The sequence below is a fragment of the Danio aesculapii genome, chromosome 20, assembly GCF_903798145.1.
Source record: "Danio aesculapii chromosome 20, fDanAes4.1, whole genome shotgun sequence".
In the NCBI taxonomy this organism is placed as follows: Eukaryota; Metazoa; Chordata; class Actinopteri; order Cypriniformes; family Danionidae; genus Danio; species Danio aesculapii.
The window spans coordinates 41255706-41277187 of NC_079454.1; the positions used below are offsets into that span (position 1 = coordinate 41255706).

The 21482-nt window shown below is 33.7% G+C and overlaps 1 protein-coding gene across 1 annotated transcript in view; it reads right to left on the reverse strand.

The window, feature by feature from the left end:
• Window positions 1-1619: 1619 nt before the first annotated feature.
• clvs2 (clavesin 2) overlaps window positions 1620-21482 on the reverse strand; it is a 55500-nt gene continuing 35637 nt past the window's right edge. The window contains exons 3-5 of the mRNA XM_056445340.1: window positions 18489-18599; window positions 16578-16798; window positions 1620-7654 (exon numbers count right to left, since the gene is read on the reverse strand). Coding sequence (XP_056301315.1) covers window positions 7561-7654; window positions 16578-16798; window positions 18489-18599 — 426 coding nt within the window. The 3' untranslated portion in view covers window positions 1620-7560. The remainder of the gene's footprint in view (window positions 7655-16577; window positions 16799-18488; window positions 18600-21482) is intronic.

Genomic DNA, 21482 nt, shown 5'->3' on the forward strand with positions numbered 1-21482 from the left:
ATATTTACTTTGTTTTTAATAATTGAATTTACCCAAAACAATTTTAAAACAAACAAACAAAAAAAAAAACAGCAAAGACCAAGCTGAAATATTCAAACACAAAAACAGGTCAGATTTAAACTATGTATATCAATATTTATTGTCTGCTTTTTTCCTTTCGCAGTTTAGTTTCAGTTACATAATTTATCTCAGCATTTTGAAAGGACATATACACATATTTACTCCCATTCAACATGTTCCTTTAAACCACATGTAGTGTTCTGCATGATAATACCTCTATACTGCATGGGCTTCTCAGCACTAACACCCTATTATACAATCAACGTGATATGAAAAAGGTAAGCCAACAATCAAAGAAATAACAAATGTGTTGTTCCTGTAGTCTTTAGAAAAGCTGGGGATAACGGTCGGTTTCCTCGACCAAGGGTTGCTTTGGTTGTAACGGAAATACATGTACATATCCATGATTAACATTCCAAATGCCTAAAATACAAACAAGGCTGTTCATAATGCAGCATGACCAAAACATATACAGGAATACAAATCAATCCAAGGTATTATTAAAATACTGATCATGGCATTAACACAGCTCTACTAAATATATACTGAAATTTACACCATCGTTTTAGGCCTTCCTGCATCTGAACATCATCCTATAATTCAGGAAATGGAGTAATGATCATTCATATAGTATCATTCTCTGAACCCAGAGTAGTTTGACATTATTCTCTGGAAAATACATTCAGATTTGAAACGACCAAATTTTCTTTTCAACTTTTTTAAACTCTGTTTCTGTCCGTGATGAAAAAGCAAAGTGATTAGTAGCAATTTTTCTCCTTGAAATGTTAGAACCTCAGTGAGTCATGAGAGACTTTAGATTTTGCAAATAAAAACCAATTACATTCCCTAACAAGTTGTCAGTAAAATCTAATAAATCATCACTTGGACTGTTAAGCTGCTTGTTTGAAGACGAACAAATCAGGATATTCTTAGTGCCCAAAGCTACAGATGGAGAAAAAAAAAACATTTGCATAAATACTGAAACATACATCATGGGAAAAATACATAACAGCACCTAAAATACAACATTAAACATAAACAACTTTAAAGATGAATGCATGGAATGAATAGTATGAGTGTATAATGTTTAATCCATGACATTACCAACATGTATACAATTGAACTTTATAATATATATATATATATATATATATATATATATATATATATATATATATATATATATATATATATATATATATATATATATATATATATATATATATATATACACTACCTGACAAAGATCTTATCAAGTATCCAAGTTTTAGGAACAACGAATAATAACTTGACTTTTAGTTGATCATTTGGTATCAGAAGTGGCTTATATGAAAGGCAAAGGCCTCTAGATTACGCTTATTTTACTGAAATAAAATATGATTATGCCTTGATTTTTAATTATTTAATTAGGACAGTAAGGTATGACATTGCTTAGACAAAAGTCTTGTCACTTAACAGAAATAATGTACAGTATAGAATATAAAGTCATGGTGCAGTGGAAAAAGAATTAATATTGTGTACGACTCCCATGAGCTTGGAGGACTGCATCCATACATCTCTTCATCTCTTAATAAAATTATCTGGAATGGCAAAGAAAGCGTTCTTGCAGGACTCCCAGAGTTCATCAAGATTCTTTGGATTCATCTTCAATGCCTGCTCCTTCATTTTACCCCAGACATGCTCAATAACGTTCATGTCTGGTGACTGGGCTGGCCAATCCTGGAGCACCGTGACCTTCTTTGCTTTCAGGAACTTTGATGTGGAGGCTGAAGTATGAGAAGGAGAGCTATCCTGCTGAAAAATTTGCCCTCTCCTGTGGTTTGTAATGTAATGGGCAGCACAAATGTCTTGATACCTCAGGCTGTTGATGTTGCCATCCAGTGTGCAGAGCTCTCGCACGCCCTCATACTGAATGTGACCCCAAACCAATAATTTTTTCTTCACCAAACTTGACTGATTTCTGTGAGAATCCATGCAGGTTCCAATAGGTCTTCTGCAGTATTTGTGATGATTGGGATGCAGTTCAACACATCAGAAAAATCTACCTTCTGCCACTTTTCCAAATGATCAACTAGAAGTTATTATTTGTTGCTCTTACAACTAGGATCGATGACAAGACTTTTGTCAGATAGTGTATATATATATATAAAGCTGAGTATACACAGCTAAGCTTTAGATACTGCCAGTGCATCCATATTGTATGTATGTCTCAGCAAATATACAAAAATCATTTGTAAACTTTATGAATGGATGGATATGAAATACAAAAATAAAAATAGGACAAAACTGAGCCACTGTACAGAAGCTGTGCCCACATAATTGTACATTGTATAATCACATTAAATACTAAGATAACAACAATATTCCTAAATTTGACTCTTCAGCCATGTTAGTGGCTTTAAATAAGTCTTTGTATTGTACATTTTTTGTCTGGGAAAAATAATTTCCTTAAAAATAAGTGGCGATGTCTAACTATTTGCTCGCGTTAGATAAAAACAAATAATAATAAAAATAAATAAATAAATTCTCAAAAGTCTGGAAGGTTTGTTTGCACTTGTATTTTAACTGTACTTTATATTGCCCTTGTTCCTTACACATGCACACCCAGAATAAATCCCTGAAATCAAAAGGTGAAATTATCCTTTAAATTCATAACCTAGCTGAAAAATCCTATCCCCAAAGAAACTAACAGCACAGCATTCCAGAAAACAGCTGAGTAATTAAGAGAAAACTATTTTCACACAATCTAAACCATAAGCTGACCAAGATAACCGTGTGGAAGCATGCACTAGCATGTGTGACTGTACAACACCTTGTTTATGGCTCTGTGTAAACCAGTGTCTTAATGTTATAGTTTGCAATACTGAACGAAGCGATTTAATAAACACTGAAGAGATAGTTGAGCCAAAAATGAATATTTTGCCATTATTTACTCACCTTTATATCGTTCTAAACTTGTATGATAATCTTTGACTGGAAATGTCAATAGTATACTACACTCTAAAAAACGTTGGGTTATTTATTTAACCCAATGGCTGACTTAAATTTATTTGGCGCTTTGTTGGCTTATTTTTAACCTTTTTTGGGTTAGTTATTAATAACTCAACCAATTGGGTTAAATATTTGGTGCTTTGTTGGGTTATTTTTAGCTTTTGTAGGGTTATTTATTTAATAACTCAACCAGTTGGGTTAAATATTTTGAATTTAAACAGTCAACGGATTTAACTGACACAGAACAGCTGTATTAATAAGCGTAAGTAATGTTGTTTTTGCATTATAAAGTTTATTTAAGCTCTAACGCAATAATATAGTTTATTTTTTTATCAAATTACCACTGTGTCATGTTTTTTATATATCCGTTTCACCAGCACTTTTAATTTGATGATACAAACGTGCATTTCATAGCAGATCTATATACGGATAAAAACACTTTCTCTACCTCATTTCTACATTTTTTTTTGGAGGAAATAATACACATATTTGAGAAATTCAGCCATCATTCTCGTCTTTAGGACCCTGTGAAGACATCAACCCAATAATAATATTATATAGTGGTTAAGCCACTTTTTGGCAAAATAACCCAACAAATAATTTATTTTTGTAACCCAAATTGTTGGGTTAACTTTAACAACTCAATGGATAGGGTTAAAATAGCCCAACAGCAAGTCAATGAGAAAAATGACCCATCATTGAGTTACCTGTTGGGTTTGATATTTAATCCAACTGTTTTAAGTTAGGATATATCAAAATTCACTCTCATGGGGTATCCAAACAAAAGTCCAGTTTATATATAGACTAAATTCATGTATGAACACGTGTGCGATGTAAACAAATGCATCACGACACAATGAATGCACAAAAGTTTCTGATTGAGGAAAAGTTACATTTGTTTGCTCCATTTGTTCCTGATTATTTTAGGTCGACACCACACTTTTCAATCTAACTGAAGTTTCATTCGAATTGAGTTTATCATACACGAAAGTTACTTCACTTTTCAGTCTGGTTGGATTTATCAATCCAGTTACAATCAGATTATTTGAATACATGTAAACATATCTAAAGTATTTACCTACAGCATCAGTTGCATCTAAATCTTTGTAAAACCACAAAAGATGTATCGTTTGGGTGCAGGTTCTAGGTAAAAAATAAATGCTACAGGGCAGTATAACGTCAGCATCTTTTGTTCGATAATTATTTGAGCAAATTATCAATGGATAAAAGTTTCCTTTTCGTGCATTTTTTTTTTTGCAAAGCTCCAAATAAATACCACAAAACAACTAAACGATGTCCATAAATTGTAAATCTAGCACATTTACCTTACTTGTGATCACTTTGCCTGGTAGCTCACTTTGTACGATGTTGCACCTGTGTGGTTTGAGTCTGATGAAACATGATTTCACTAAAGAGACAAAAGTAATATGAAAAATCAAGGGTAAAATTACATGATCGCATTGCATTTTTACTTTACGTTTGCTTTCGAAAACCCTATTGGTTGAGTTTAGGGAAGTGGTTTGCTAGCTGATCTGTATTGCAAGCGTGGCCTTCTTGTGGACGTGTTCAAGAAGGACATGTATCTGAAACGGACAACAAAAAATACCATAAGTAACATATTTCAGATTAGCAAAAATATACAGAGCACCCTTTAGTGGATTTGTTATCTGAAACGAGCAAAAAAAAAAACGTACCCAGAGAATGGATATCATGTTTTGCAAAAAAATTACGCTGAGTCACATAATTTTTAATGAGCCTGGGTAGTCATAGTTTACATTTACATCTTTTTCGCACTAAAAGTTTGTTATATCCCAATTGAGGTGCGAGGCTTGCACACGCAAATAGGGAGTGATGCACACAACATGTGGAATTAATGTGTTTGTCATCCTCTGAGATAATGGTTGCCTAGCAACAACAGACGCCATAGGAATGAGAGCACAGAAGCCCATTTAAAATGGTAAAGGGAGTGACGAGACTTGTTCTTTCCACACATTTTTAGACATAATATGTGTACAGCCTCATATTATGAATCTTGGTGAAAATACTAAAGTCAACATAGGCTCATTCTGAAAACATAGCCTTTTATTAATTTCTGGAGATCACGAATTATGTTGCCAGAGCTACGTATGGCTGAATTTTGTCTTTAAAACAAAAGGTACAGAGTGCAGTTCCTTTTTTCGCTCACCAGCTGACCGCTTACCTCCACATGGAGGTAACATGGCTTTCCCGCTGTTACCAGTTTGTCCAGATTGTAGTTTGTCACATGTACGTCGGCAGACTTGAGACACATAAAAAGAGTTTATCATGACAATGGGGTTTGAATCTGGCAAAGAACGGTTCCAGAAAACAGGTAAGACAAAATCAAAAACCCAAAAATAAAATAAACAAGTAAATAACAGGGTGAGAATGTGGTAAAATCTGAAACTGTCGGTTGGGTTTAGGGAAGTGGGTAGGAGCCGATCAGTTGGTGCTATTTGTAAACAATATTGGTTGGGTTTAGGGAAGGCAGTTGGTGGGGTTATCAGTCAGTCAGTCGACAGCAGCCTCTGGTGGATTTACATGAGAACAGCAGGTGCGAATGGCACTCTTGAGAGAAAATTGAGATCTGAAAAAGCATACACAGTGGTCTCTGGTGGATTCGAGAAAACAAAAACTGCAAAAAAAAAAACATAGCTCCTGGGACGTATTTGGCACTCTCCAGAAATGTATATAGAGGTACATTTTCAGAATGAGCCTGGGTTGACTATGGGTGCTTTCACACCTAGACTTTTGTTTCAGAACCTGGCATGTTTCCCCAGTTAGCGCGGTTCACTTGGCATTTGTGAATCCAGCATCACGCTTGGATCCACACCAAAACAATTGGTCCGAGATCGCCTGAATGAGGTGGTCTCGGCTCGATTGAAACAAACTCTGGAGCGGATCAATTGTAGTGAGAAAGCAATACGATCCGAGCCCGGCTATATCACAGTGTTTTATGGATATTTAATAGGAATATTTGACTATATGAAGAGAGAATTACGAGTAGGGCAGGATATCATCATTACCACCGGTAAATGTGCTTCTCATGTCAAATACGAAAGCGAAAGCATGTTAACTATTAACGAGAGCTGTTTATCCAATAGGAAAATTGACCAAACAGCAGTCTTGGTTTATCTGTTATCTTATATTTCTCTTTATAATGTAAAGCCTATAATGCATAAGCCAACTGCTATGTATGAGAAAGTCTTACCTCTGATTCATATTTGGTGACGATGTCTGTGGGTGTCATAATTCAAAATTAAGGCGCAGCTTTTCGCTTATAATGTCTTATTGCTCATCATCATAAATTAAAATAAGGACGCATGACAGCTGAGCGGGACTCTGAAAAATAAGCCATGAAACTCCAATGTGAGAAGAGTTTACTCGCACGTAACTTGTTTTACCTCTTTTGGTCCATTGAGAAACTTTGCAGTGTGAAAGCGAACCACACCAACAACAAAGAGCAACATTGTAACAATTTGAATCCCTGTTTCGGAACAAAACAATAGATCTACAGGTGTGAAAGCACCCTAAAGTACTATCAGTATAATGTTTTATAAATACTATTAATTCAGACATACTAGTCATCACCTACACTGTTTAAGCGTTATTAGAAGCACGGGGTGAGTTAATAATACAATACACATTTTTGGCTGAACTATCCCAACTTAAGAAGTACTTTATCTGGTACTTGGTATGAATACAAATCTGCCTTGGAAACTACCTAAATAAGGAAAATGGATATAAAATAAAGCAATATTCTGCAGATCCACATCAAGAGTGTAAACAACAAGGCCATCAGTGAAGAAACAACTATAGCCAATACTAAATGTGCCAGACCCCTTTGGGATATAAGAATACTAACCCAATAACACAGCTTAAGGTGTGGTAAAATAAGAGCAAACACTCATAGGAAAAGCTCTTTCTGGGTAAATGGGGAGTTACTGTGAAACACTGAAACCTGCATGAGCGACGGTGTTTTTGCTTTAATGGAAGTAGCATATGCTTGTCAATGCGTTCCTCTCGAAATACTCCACAGAGCGACTCCTGATTGGGGTTTTATAAATGTCAGAAACCCCCGAAGCTTTTTGTGATTCTTTATAAGCATGATTATCCGTCCTACAGTACCATGTTCTACATTATAATCACGAGAAGCGCACACAGGTTATTCACAGCAGTCTTTACAAGGTTCATGTCACAATTACTCCCTCAATCTCACGTCTAGAACTGAAGTGTATTTACACGTTTGAATTGGCACTTGACAAATACATACGGACATCCGCCGTTCGCTTTTGCTTCAAAAATATCGCTCTAACTGGCAGCCCTCCGTAGTTTTCCTGGAGGCTGTTTGGTGTGTTCTTTCGTTTCTTAACATTTGCTTGCTTTGTACATTTTTTTTTTTCGTGTTTTCGTGTGTTACAGGAACAAGGTACACTCCTTCCCAGCAGACGGGGCGGGATGGTTCCTCATTGCCTGGGGAATTAAGAAGCTTTAGTCCAGCGAAAGTAGCGGCTGCATGTTCTCTTCTTCACTTTTCACTTTCTCTGGTCGTTTCAGGACACCTGGCTCCACCACAGACTGGGACCTGCGGGTATAAATAAAGTATGAATGGTGTCCCCAGAAACCAGATTTCAAGATGCACAACTAAGGGATGAAAAAGCCTAAGAGTGCTTTGAAAATGTAGAGTACAATGTGTAATTTTAACCTGTACATAAGTTATAAAAGAAAAGCAACGGATAAAGCTGCATATAATATAATATAATATAATATAATATAATATAATATAATATAATATAATATAATATAATATAATATAATATAATATAATATAATATAATATAATATAATATAATATAATATAATATAATATAATATAATATAATATAATTACAACCACATGATAATGTTAATTATTTGTACATGACATTTAATTAAATTATACACTTTAATAAATTCCCAGAATTTAACAACATGTTACTGTAATTTTTCACAGTAAATTACATTAGTGTCACCTTACAGGATTTAACTGTTAAATTTTACGTATTCAGAATTTTATTGTGATATTAGGGCAGGCATCATGATTACAGCAAATTACAGTAAAAAATGGCTGTATCTTTTGCACATTAGTTATAGGAATTCAAACATTATTTTATTCAACATAAAAAAAATAATACACATTAACGTTTATGCCAGTATAGGCACTTTTTTATTTTATTATTATTTATTATTTATTTAATTTTTTATTTATAATTTACAGAATTATAGTTATTATGACGTACCTCAGAAATTTACTGTGAATTTACATACAGTACCTTACTGTGAAAGTAATGCAACTATTAGCCAGTAACTTACTGTAAATTTAAGGTCAAATATTTTACAGTGTATACTATATAAACAAGATGGTGTACTAGATAAAAAAATATATACATTATGAATGAGATAAATAATTAATGCACATTTTTCAGCATTAAATAAATAATTATTTCATGAATAATTTTATTTTCACCAACTTTAATAATAATAATACTACTAATAATAATGATAATAAATAAATAAATAAATAAATAAATAATGCATTTTATGAATAATTTCATTTTCACCAACTTTAATAATAATAATAATAATAATAATACTAATAATAGTGATAATAATAATAATAATAATAATAATAATAATAATAATAATAATAATAATAATAACAAATGAATAAATAAATAAATAAATATAGTGACAGACATTTCCAGGTTTTACATTCAAACATTATAAAATAATATTTTATTTATATATAAACCATTAATATGTCCAGTTTTACTACGAGGATTAGAATATTCTATAAAACGTTATGATAATGTTATTATTGAAAACTACTCCCAACTTCAGTATTCATTCTTTGAATGTTTCTTTCGTAATATTCCAAGAACATTAATGTTAACATCAGCAGATTAACATCATAACAACATTGTCGGAATGTTGCTTTAAGGACATTTTCGGTCAACATTATGAAAACATATAATATGTTATGAAAATTATGTACTCAGAACATTTCCATTAAGGCTGCACGATATTAGAAAAGTCTGAAATTGAGATATTTTGTTTTGCTTAGATATATATTGCGATAGGAATATAAAATCACCAGATAATTTTTAATAGTTTAGAAAGATTCCATTTATTTAGATCAACTGGGCTATTTACAGTTGAAGTCAGAATTGTTAGCCCAGTTGTCACTCCCAAATTCCTTCCTTTGAATGCTTGGTTTTAAGGGTCTCTATATTATTATATAGCATCTTTAAAATTTAATTCTCAAAACGCTTTACATAAAAAAAAGATACTGACATAAAAACAGTTTAGAGTAACAGTAAAATTGAATCATTCAAAATATATAAAACATTCAAATATCTAGAAACATTCTAGAAACAATATTGTTATAAAACCTTTTTATCTCAACATTATGAGAGCACATATTAATCTTCCAAATGTTATATGAACATTAATCACTACATGGTTTATCTTAAAATTGGCATAAAGTTAGTGAAAGCTGTTGGTAACAGCAGGACCCAAATAAAACATTTAGATCCATCCACAAAGCACCACACACTCCGTAGTACAAATGAATGACGCGTTGCGCATGTCACTCTCGTTTAAAGTGAAGGATGCATAATGGAACATGTCATCTTAGTTCACTGTGCTGGCCTACTTTAGACTTCGCCCTCTCGTAAAGGCATAAGAAGCTTTGAGGACAGTGTGCTGTTGTTCATCATGCACAGATCTGGGGCACTTTCATACGACAGACACATTTAAGCACAGACCTGTGACTTTAATCCTGCAAATTCAACCAAAACAAAAAACGATACCTTATCCGACAACTGCAAGCATTAATAAAAGCAATCCAGTTTGCGCTCCATTTACATTCAGAAGTGTGAATAGTGTAATTGGATGCACTACTGAATATTCAGAAGGAAATAATGTAGGACAAAATGATTCCTCCAGGATTTGACTGACTTGTGAAAGTAGGCTATGATACTGTATGTTAGCAGTAAAACACTGTACATTCACCAAGTCATTATTGAAAAATAAACATATTTTTATATAAAGAATGACATGCAGACAGCAATTAAAAACAATGAGTGGGAAAAATAACGAACAACAGCCTGAATGTAAAACAACAGTCCGATGCTTTTCTTTTCCTTGTGATAGGCGCAATTTTTAAAGTCAAAAGTCAAAGTTTATTTATAAAGCACTCTTTTAGGAACAACAGGTGTTCACCAAACCCAGCAAACAATTTTGAGTTTAATGGACGTCTAATAAACATTTAAACATAGACAGCTTTGCTAAAACAAGGATAAACTTGGAATGTCATTGAAAATCTAATAGACGTCTAAGAATAGCCCAAAACTAGACTAAAACAGATTAGACAGACTTTATATGTGTAGTCGGACTGAGATAGTAAAAAAGGCTTTTAAATATGCAGCACCTTTTGCATGGAATAATCTACAAACAATGCTGCAGTTTAAAGAATTGATTTCACTAAATGTTTTTAAAAGAAGAGTATTAATGATTTAGAAACTGAAACACAGGCTTGTAGATGTTTTGAATAGTTTGTTTGTCAATGTGTGATTCATGTTGGTTGTTGTCTGTTAGACCCATGTGACATGTGTATTTCCTAATCTTGGCCAGGACGCTCTCGTAAAAGAGAATCTCAATGTATCTTTCCTGGTAAAATAAAGGTTGTATTAATAATAATAATAATAATAATAATAATAATAATAATAATAATAATAATAACAATCAATCGTTTCTGTTTATTTGATGACAAGTCTAGTTTTGGCCTATTCTTAAGCATCTGTTAGATTTTCACTGACAGCCCAACTTAAGCCTTGTTTTTTCCAAGACGACTATGTTTAGACGTCTATTAGACATCTTTTGAAAACAAAAAATGCTTGCTGGGAAGTGCTGTATAAGTATGAATTCAATAAACTAAAAATAAAACACTATGAAATACACATTAATATGTTAAAATAAAAATAGAGAATAGACATCACAGCTCTATAACAGACTATGAAGATAGCCTTTTTAATGTTCATAGACTGTTAATGTTATAATGAATAATGTTATAATAGTTATTATATTTATCTGAGCCTAAGGTTTTATCTTACGAGACCTGCCAAGAAAGAACTATATATATATAAAATTAATTCATTCCTTCACTCATTTTCCTTCAGATTTCCTATCAGGGGTCGCCATAGTGGAATGAACAGCCAACTATTCCAGCATATGTTTTTATAGTAGATGCCTTTCCAGCTCCAACCCAGTACTGGGAAACACCCATACACTCTCACACTAGGGCCAATTTAGTTTATTCAGGTCACCTATAGCGCATGTCTTTGGGCTGTTGGGGAAACCGGAGCACCCGGAGGAAACCCATGCAAATGCTAACTGGCCCAGCTGGGACTCAAACCAGCAACCTTCTAGCTGTATATACTGTATATGTTGGCGCCAATATCTTTATACACAAACATTCACACATATACATATAAATATATATAGCTAATATCCATGTACACTGACAAAGGGCAGAGGGAACTACTGAAAGATTTCAGCTGCAGTCTGGCCTTTCACTGCCTTTCTTCATGCGTTCAATATTTTTTCCCTGTGTCATTTCATGTTATTACACATAACTTAATTTGTAAACTAATTACATTATTTTTTTTTTTTACATATATGGATTTCTTTGGTTGTTACCAACATCTGGTCAACATCAAGTCAACAGCACCTTTAGAAATATGTTTAAGGTGATGTGTTCAATACTTATTATATATCCTTGAGACTGTATAGACTGAACTGAATATCAATAAACAAATTTCATCACCAGTTCCACCAGTGAAAGCATAACTAATTATTTTAAGAGTTCAACCCAAGAGATAATAACAGAGTTCTGCTGTAGCTTAGACTTTTATGTACATAGATGGATTATGTGTGAACTGGGAGATTTCGTTTCAGAGTCAAAGCTGTTTAAGGAACTGTACTTTGATCTTGGCAGCCAAACATCTAAGACTTTCTTCCAAATGCTACACCCCGTGGACGCTTTGACATCATTCACACACTACAAACAGCTGCATCAAATGTGAGCCATTGCAAAGGCTATATTTGGTAGCCAGCGTCTCCCAGCTGAGATATTTGTCACAGGTAAACCGCCATCATGTGTGTTTTTACGCTCTATATACATTTATGTTTACGCAGTGAATCATTTATAACAGCAGATTTTTTTATTTTATCTTTGCCATGATGACAGTAAATTATATTTGACTAGATATTTTTCAAGACACTTCTAAACAGCTTAAAGTGACATTTAAAGGCTTAACTAGATTAATTAGGTTATCTAGGCAGGATAAGGTAATTAAGCAAGTTATTGTATAACAATGGTTTGTTCTGTAGACTATTGAAAAAAAATTAGCTTGAAGGGGCTAATAATTTTGACCTTAAAAGGTTTTTTTTTTTAATTGAATCTGCTTTTATTGTAGCCGAAAAAAAAAAGACTTCATGTTTTCCTGTGTGGCCATGCTAATAACGTCATACACCCTGAATTTACAGTTTGATTTTATTGAACTGATTCGGCAATGCAGAAGCTTTTGCGGTTGTTTTTAATCTTCCGATTCAGTTGCCAGTGGGAGAAATCACTAGGCATAATAAATGGCAGAAAACATTCAAACTAATTGCTCTTTAAACAAGTGTGTTCATGACCATACATAAAAAGTAGAATAATATAATAATAAAATGTCAATTTATCAAAAATTGCAACATCAAGCAGCTTAACGGGCTGTTTTTAACATCTAAAAATCCATGAAAGTGAATGAGACTGGAGGTCTTGATCCAAAAAGATAATATAACAAATTATCCAATACGAAAGCTAGTCATTTCTTAATAGTTTGTCTGTGAATGACAGTTTTAAATGGATAATGTTGATGATCAACAGTGACATCAGCCAATCAAAACAGTGGTCATTGACTGGCAATCTTTAAAGAGATGAAGCTGACCCAAAAATAAACATCTACTTACTATTCATTACCCCCAAGTGGTTCCAAAGCTTTATAAGTTAACCTGTAACCATTGACTTCCATATAGGAAAAACCAATAGTGTAAGTCAGGGATGTCCAAACTCCGTCCTGGAGGGTTTAGTTCCAATTTGCTTCAACATACCTGCCAGAAAGTTTCTAGTATGTCTAGCAAGAGCTTGATCAGCTGCTTCAGGTGTGTTTGATTAGAGGTTGGAGCTAAACTCTCTGGGACACTGGCCCTCCAAGACCGAGGTTGAACACCCCTGGTGTAAGTCAAGGGTTACAGGTTTCCAGCTTTCTTCAAAATCTCTTCTTTTGAGTCCCACTGAAGAAAGAAAGTTAAACATGTTTGGAATAAGCGAAGGGTTCGTAAATAATGACATAATTTTCTATGATTAGTTTGGGTGAACTATTCCTTTAAATGACTTGCACAAGAGTTGAAAATAATTGTTTTGCTTTAAATATAAAGGTTCTTTATTGGTGTTGATGGTTTCATGAAGACCCTTTCAAACAACATCTTAAGAAACCTTTCATTCCACAAAATGATCTTTGTAGTAGAAACATGTTCATTAGAAAATGTTCATAAAATGGCCTATTAAACACTATTAAAATACACTACCTAACAAATGTCTTGTCCAGGTTTTAGGAGCATCAAATAATAACTTGACTTCTAGTTGATCACTTGGTATCAAAAGTGGCTTTTATTAAAAGCAAAAGCCAAAATAAAACATGATCATGAGTTGATTTCTAATTATTAAGTCTTGTCACATTAACAGAAGTAATGTACAGTTTAAACAATAAAGTCATGGTGCACTGCAAAAAGAATTAATAATGTGTTTGACTCCCATAATCTTGAACGACTGCATTCAACCATCTCTGCAATGACTCAAATAACTTAATAAAGTCCTCTGGAATGGCAAAGAAAGTGTTCTTGCAGGACTCCCAGAGTTCATCAAGATTCTTTGGATTCATATTCAATGCCTACTCCTTCATCTTACCCCAGAAATGCTCATATCTGGTGACTGGCCTGGCCAGGCCAATCCTGGAGCACCTTGACCTTCTTTGCTTTCAGGAACTTTGATGTTGAGGCTGATGTATGAGAAAGAGCGCTATCCTGCTGAAGAATTTGCTCTCTCCTGTGGTTTCCAATGTAATTGCAGCACAAATGTCTTGATACCTCAGGCTGTTGATGTTCATCCACTCTGCAGATCTATCGCACACCCCCATACTGAATGTAACTCCAAACCTTGATTTTTCCTTCACCAAACTTGACTGATTTCTCTGAGAATCTTGGGTCTATGTGGGTTCCAATAGGTCTTCTGCAGTGTTTGTGATGATTGGGATGCAGTTCAATAGATAATTCATCTAAAAAAAATCTACCTTCTGATGGAAGTCAAGTTATTATTTGTTGCTCATACAACTGGGATCGACGACAAGACCTTTGTCAGTTAGTGTAGGTTCTTTGAAGAACTGTTCATCAAAAACATATTACCTTTTGAGAATAAATATTTGGAAACATTTTTTATGGCATTACTTCAAAACACCCCTTTATACTTAGGTGAGTGACTTTACATAAATCAGTCAAACCACGCAATCCTCTCTAGTCAGGCATGGACTGGATAATGCTGATTTTATTAAGAAGTGCTGTGTTTAATGATAAAGCTGGTGAGTCAGTTGCTAAGCACTGCAAGTGAGAAGCAGCAGACAGTATTCTGCTTAACTGTGACTTCTTCAACAAACACTGTGGCTTTTTTATGCCTCTAGCAGAGATGCTTATTTTTGTTATCCAGAGCGATTCTCTTGATGATTCCACTTGAATGAAGACTGCGAGCAAGCAAACATTGTTTCCATGGCAAGCCACCAAATGATGTTACTTAACAAGCACAACAGAAATAAAAAGCAAGCATAAAATGACCAGGATGATGACCTCACATGCTTGCTTTAGAGAAAACTTGTATTTAATAAAATGAAATGTAGTTTAATTAAATTATAGTTGTTCAAACATGAAAAAAATAAAAAATAAAAGCTATACTGTAAAGTTAATTAAAGTAATTACTAAAATTAAGTTTAAATAATAAATGTTTATGAAATTGTTGCACTAAACATTTAAAAAATGAAACAATTTTCATTCAGAAATTGTAAATTTCACAAAAAAATGTGTTATAATAAGAAAGAAAGGACAAGTTTAAATAAAAAAAACACTCTAATCTATGTAATAAATAAATAAATAAAATACGTTGCAAATTACAAGTGTAACAGTTAATCTTTAAAATGACTTTTTTTGCCAGAATTCTGATTTTATCACTCGCAACTGCCACATTTTCTCTAAAAATTCTGACTTTTTCCTCACAGTTGCAACTTTTTTTCTAAGAATTATATTTATATAAGAGATATAAAGTCAATTCTGATATTTTAACTTACAAAAGTAATTTTTTATATCAGAATTCTGACTTTTTTCTCGCATTTGCAAGAAAGTTTATAACGATCTATGTGCAAAGTCTAAAGTGCATGGCGCAAAAGCATAAAGGTCTGAATCCACTTTTGCAATTTTAAGGATGGAAAAATACGCTTTGCGCTCTGGCGCATGGTCTGACAGGCTTGTGCTTATTCTCTTAATGAGTTACGGGTGCGTTTTGAACATAACGTGCATTAAACCAATCAGAGTCTCATCTCCCATTCCCTTTAAGGTTCAGTTGCATCGCGCCATGGTGCATTTGCTATTTACATGGTGGACTTTGTAAATGAAAAAACTAAACACTTAAAGATAAAGGATAAAGAATGAGCCTCCTCCATTCGGGTTCTTTACTTTCTCTTTACTTTACTTTTTTCTTTACTCCTTTACTTTCGTTGATAAGGAAACAGTGTTGTATGCACTCCAGTCATATGTAAAGATATTTGTGTATTTCTGTACATACTGTGTGTATTAAACAACGTGTAAGCGTTTGGAACTGCATAGGCGCATAACTAACATGCTCTGTGCTGGACTTAGTTGCTCAAAATAGCAACGCGCTGACAATGCGTCTTTGAACACCTCCTTTTCAGACCAGAAAGTGGCCCAAATAAATTTGCTATTTAAACGATGTGACGCAAACTGTGAAAATTGCTGTTGCGCTGGTCTGAAAATAGCAGCAAATCATAGCAAACACATCTTGCACCTTATTGCGCCGGGTGTATGATAGGGCCGTATATCTTAAAACCTTGCGATTTCCTCTTAACACATGTAAAAAAGTTAATGCCATGCAATCTGAGAAAGAAAAAAAAAAATCGCAGTAACCCGTTTTATTATTTAACACTGGAATGACTTCCATAGCTAACTCAAATAAAGTTTACAATCATTAAAATGTACTACTAAAAATAAAAATAAAATATCAACAACAATTGTATTACGTTACAATAACTACAAAAACGAAAATGTAAAAATAAAAGCTGATTCACTTTCAAAAAAAAGTGTCAAACCTCTTCATGGTTTTGGGCGACAGGTCTTTCTCCAGATCTTTGACAGACAGGGTGTAGGATTCGGGGCAGTAGTCCGTCTCCTCGTCGTATGCGTGGTCAAGCAGCGTTCTGGCCCATGTGCCCATGTCGTACGGAGGCAACATGCCACCCAGTTCAGACGGCAGAATCTCAGGCAAGATCAGCTGGTGCAAGCTGTTCAGATTGTTTCCATGCATGAAAATCTAAACGCACACAGAATCAGTTTTTAGTTTAACATGCAATATGATTGTGCAATTTGCTGTGTGTACTTATCATCTATGATAATATTGTAATTATTGTTTTAATGATGTGCTAGATGACATTATGTCATTGATTTTGCCACCTGTCTTGAAAGATGTAAATCATAACTTATTAGAATGGCACCATAATAACTTATTAGTGACAAAAAAAAGTCTCATCTGTGTCCTTTATACAGTATTTACAGTGCTCAGCATAAATGAGTACACCCCATTTAGAAAATGAATATTTTTATCAATTTTTCAGTGAATATAGGTAATATATAGTGGTGCATTTGAATAAAACAGATTTATTAAACATATATTTTTATTCAAATAATGTTTTAATCACAGAACATCTTTAAAATTGGAAAGATAATACATTTAAATTCATGCAAAATACTGAAAAAAAAAGTTACAAACTATAACATTGCAACAAAATTGTATATATTTTTTGTTTCTCTTGATTTTTCTCTTTTTTAAATTTGTATTTAATATTTTTCTCTAACATATAAATTTGGGCTACTAATTGTTGAACCATTATTGTAAGTTATTTTGTTAGATTAGCTTCAGATTTGGCTTCAGTACTGACTAATCTAATGTATATGCACAAATATAATATTGTAAAGCTTCCTATAGAAAATATTAATTTAAATGAGAGATTTGTGAGGGGTGTACTCATATATGCTGAGCACAGTGTAATAAATGATATAGTTAAGTAATATCACACAAGCAAGATAAATGTTTTCCTGAATATCAGATCTGATGCAACAACTCGACTAAAAAGAAATGATTAATACTAATTATTGAATACGCTGTGTTCTTTAACCTGTTTACAAAAAGAGTTCAAAACAAAGCCGAAGAAGAACATTTTATTGACCCTCTAGTATGTAAATTAAATGCTAAATTAAAAATATTTTGAGTATTTTTGTCTTGTTTTAAAGTATCTAAAATTTTGAACAAATCTTTTTGAGTCAGTGATTGAGATGATCCATTCTCTTAACTGTTTCTAAATGAATCAGCCCTTTTGAAATAATCATTTGAATAAAAGATTTATTGAATCAATCTTTAGGACAGAAAATTGCTGCTTTATTTTTGTAGAAAAGGTTTTTTTAATATTGAAATGCGATTTTTGTTTTCAGTTTTACAGACCCCTAATATGTCAAGATTACAAGATTATTTGTATATCACTTTTCACAATAATTATTGTTTCAAAACAGCTTCGCCAAAGGTGCACATTAATGCTGGAAATGAGTCTCGAGTTATCCGGGGCTGCACGACTTCACAAATCTTGAATATCACAATATTATTTAATAGTACAATTATAACAATATCAACAGCAGTGATAAAAAAACGATCGGTCATGGTGGTGGTCGGCAGGCCAGAGTCACGGTGGCAGGCCAGATTGACCATCAGGCCACCGGGAAATGTGCTCCCTATGGCCAGTCCGACCTTGTCATTTTGCATTTCAAGAAAGTATGTTGATTAAAGGACGTTTTATATACATATTTGTGCTGGAAAATAAAAGTTCTGAGAATTTTTTTGTTAGATTTTATATAAAAGTTAGCAATTATATTTAATAAAAGACTTATTAAAAAGCATGATGTTAGGCATGTGGTCAAAGAAAATCATGATTAAAATGTTAAAAATCTCTCACCCTTTTTCTTGTTTTGTCCTTGAGAAAAGGCCGGATGACTGTGTACAAAGCGTGGATGTACCAAGGTTGGTTGACAAAATGAATCCCTCCAAACCTGGCTGGGAAGCTATCCTGTGGAAAATGAGTCAATAAATCCACAAATCAATCCATAAATCAATCCATCAATCAATTAATCAATCAATCAATCAAATCAATCAATCAATCAATCAATCAATCAATCAATCAAAACATTTCAAACATTACAAAGTTAATGGTAAATATAGAAATAAATGTTTATGCATATCTTTTAATTGGCACAATTTTCAAGGAGAAAAGAACGCATTACTTAATACCAATGATCTTCTCCAGCCTCGTTTTTAGTAGTGGAAGATCATGGAGTAGTATGTACGACAGTTTCTGACTCTGATTTGAAGTATCCTGAAGTCTAGTTCATGATTCCACAGAGGATTACACCAAAAAGCAGGCATAATTCCCATTTTCCCCTGATATCACAGTGCTGAAGTTGATAAATACTTTGCTGTGTTCACTAATCTGCCCTGAACAGTAATCCATATTCATAAAGCTGACTGCAGGGGCTCCGGGAAGCCTCATAATGATGCTGTCTCGCAGCTAAGCTGACGAAAATCAAGTCTTGAGTAATGATGGTAAAATACTTCCAGGTCACAGGTAAGAGTTTAAGCTTCAGTCTAGTTAGTATAACTATGAGAAAGAGAGAAAAAGAATCTGAAATACAGTAAAAAGTTTGATTTATTCTTTTGATGATAAATCTGAATTGTTCAGTTAGTCTGTATCTCATCATGATACTTCAGAAATCACTCTAATACACTAATTTGCTGTTTAAGAAGCATTAATTATTACCGCCAATGTTTAAAATGTTAGTACTATGAAAAATCCTGACTATATATTGAGGTCAATACAAAAATGACTCCAAAATTTGTTTACCTTTTTCAATAATTAAATTTTTTTTTAAAGTACAATATAAAATGTACATTTTATCAATAATTATAGTTTTTTAAACACCAGCATTTTTTGTAAACAACCCCTAAAGTGGCCATATACATTTTTTTCCTGTCATCCTGCAGTAGCAATATAAGAGCAAGGAAGGACAGTTTACAGGATTACTTATACATGTTTTCATCTGTAAAGTGATTTTTTAGTAGTTATTCATGAAAGAGAAATGCACGAGAGGGTAAAGATCAGTTTCTTGGCATACAAGGTCTCAATGTTCAACAGAATTTGAACCTAAGACCCCGCAGAGACCATCAGCAGAAAGAATTAAAAGACTAGACTAACCTTTTCTGAAAAGCATGTTGTGTACTGAACCTTCAACGTCCGAGACGTCATATCTTATCTGCTCTCTCTTTACAAAGCAAAACTTACAAGTGTGCCACAAATCTGTAACCTAGTGTGTATAACTAAAAGAATGCTGCATGTGCGCCATGTACATCACGTGACAGAGCTTACCAATTCCCACTCGTCCATCTAGAATAATACACAGATACGATGTTCCAGTTTTCAAAAGAGTTTAAAAACAAAAACGTTTCAGTATTACATGGCAAACAAAGCACACCAACAAAAGTTAATCAAACAACAGTGGATCAAAGCAAAAGGGGAAGAAACACACACAGAAAACAAATGTCAAACACATCTCAAATTCACACGAAATGCCAGCTATCCTGAACTGATGCGGCGTTTTCCTTATATTGTGTCCTACCATCCTGCAGCACAATGATTGGGGCTCTTCTTAATTGCGTCAACGCACGTCAGTCCGAGTCTCAAATGATTGACATCCAACACAGCCAACTCACATATCCTATAAACCAAGGGCGTAGAATTGGCATGCATGGAGGTGACATGTCCCCACCAATATCTACAAATTACTGAAATGTCCCTACCAATAATTTAATCGACTTCAAAATAAAATAATGCTCCATCAAGTCAAGTTTGCTACGCGTTCACTGTAATATTTTTAACCAAGGTAGTGCAATTAATTAATTTCAGTGAATCGAAATTCAGTTTTGATTTTGATTATTTATGAAAAACAATAATCGGAATAAAACTGTTAAATTGCATCACACATCTCTCTAAATTTCTCTACAGGGTGGGCCATTTACATGGATACACCGTAATAAAATGGAAATGGTTGGTGATATTAACGTCCTGTTTATGGCACATTAGTTTATGTGAGGGGGCTCATGAAAGAATAAAGTTACGTTAAAATCAAGCACACCATTGTTTTTCTTGTGAAATTCCCAATAAGTTGGATACGTCACATGACCCTCTTCCTATTGAAAAAACAACAGTTACTGTAGATCAAAGATGGTGACTTCAAAATGCCACTACCACATACCCTATCTTGAAAAGTTTTCCCCCTTACATATACTAATGTGCCACAAACATGACGTTAATATCACCAACCATTCCCATTTTATTAAGGCGTTTCCATTTAAATAGGCCACCATGTACATTCATACCTTCTCAAAGCACTGCAGTAAAATCATGTAAGATGACTTTTGCATTATGGGATGGGATTGTTTGTATTATTAAGTGTTTATTTTATATTATTAAGTACTTTATTCATGTTTTAAAAAGCGCGAAACATGATTTGTGCTGTTCAGTGCATGCGCTCTAGGGATGTATGTCCCCACCAGTGTCAAGAGCGAGTCTACACCCTTGCAATAAACGCAAAACAAAACCAGCAAAACCGAAACAACAGTCCCCAAACTGTACAACGTCATATAGACGTAACAGGGTCTGAGGGGAAAGATTAGGTTTATGTCTCTCAGATACATGGCATAGTGAACGCAAATGTTCATCAGCCAACAATTTTCATGCAGGACAATCGGTTCACACAGTAAAGGGTTCATTGAAGTTGAAAACAATCAAATAATGAAATGGCAGGCAAGAGTCCTGAACTAAACCTGATTGAAAATCAACTAAATCAGGCAGAGCTGTGTGAGAAATGTGATGTCCTGTGGCTGCAGATGGGCTAAA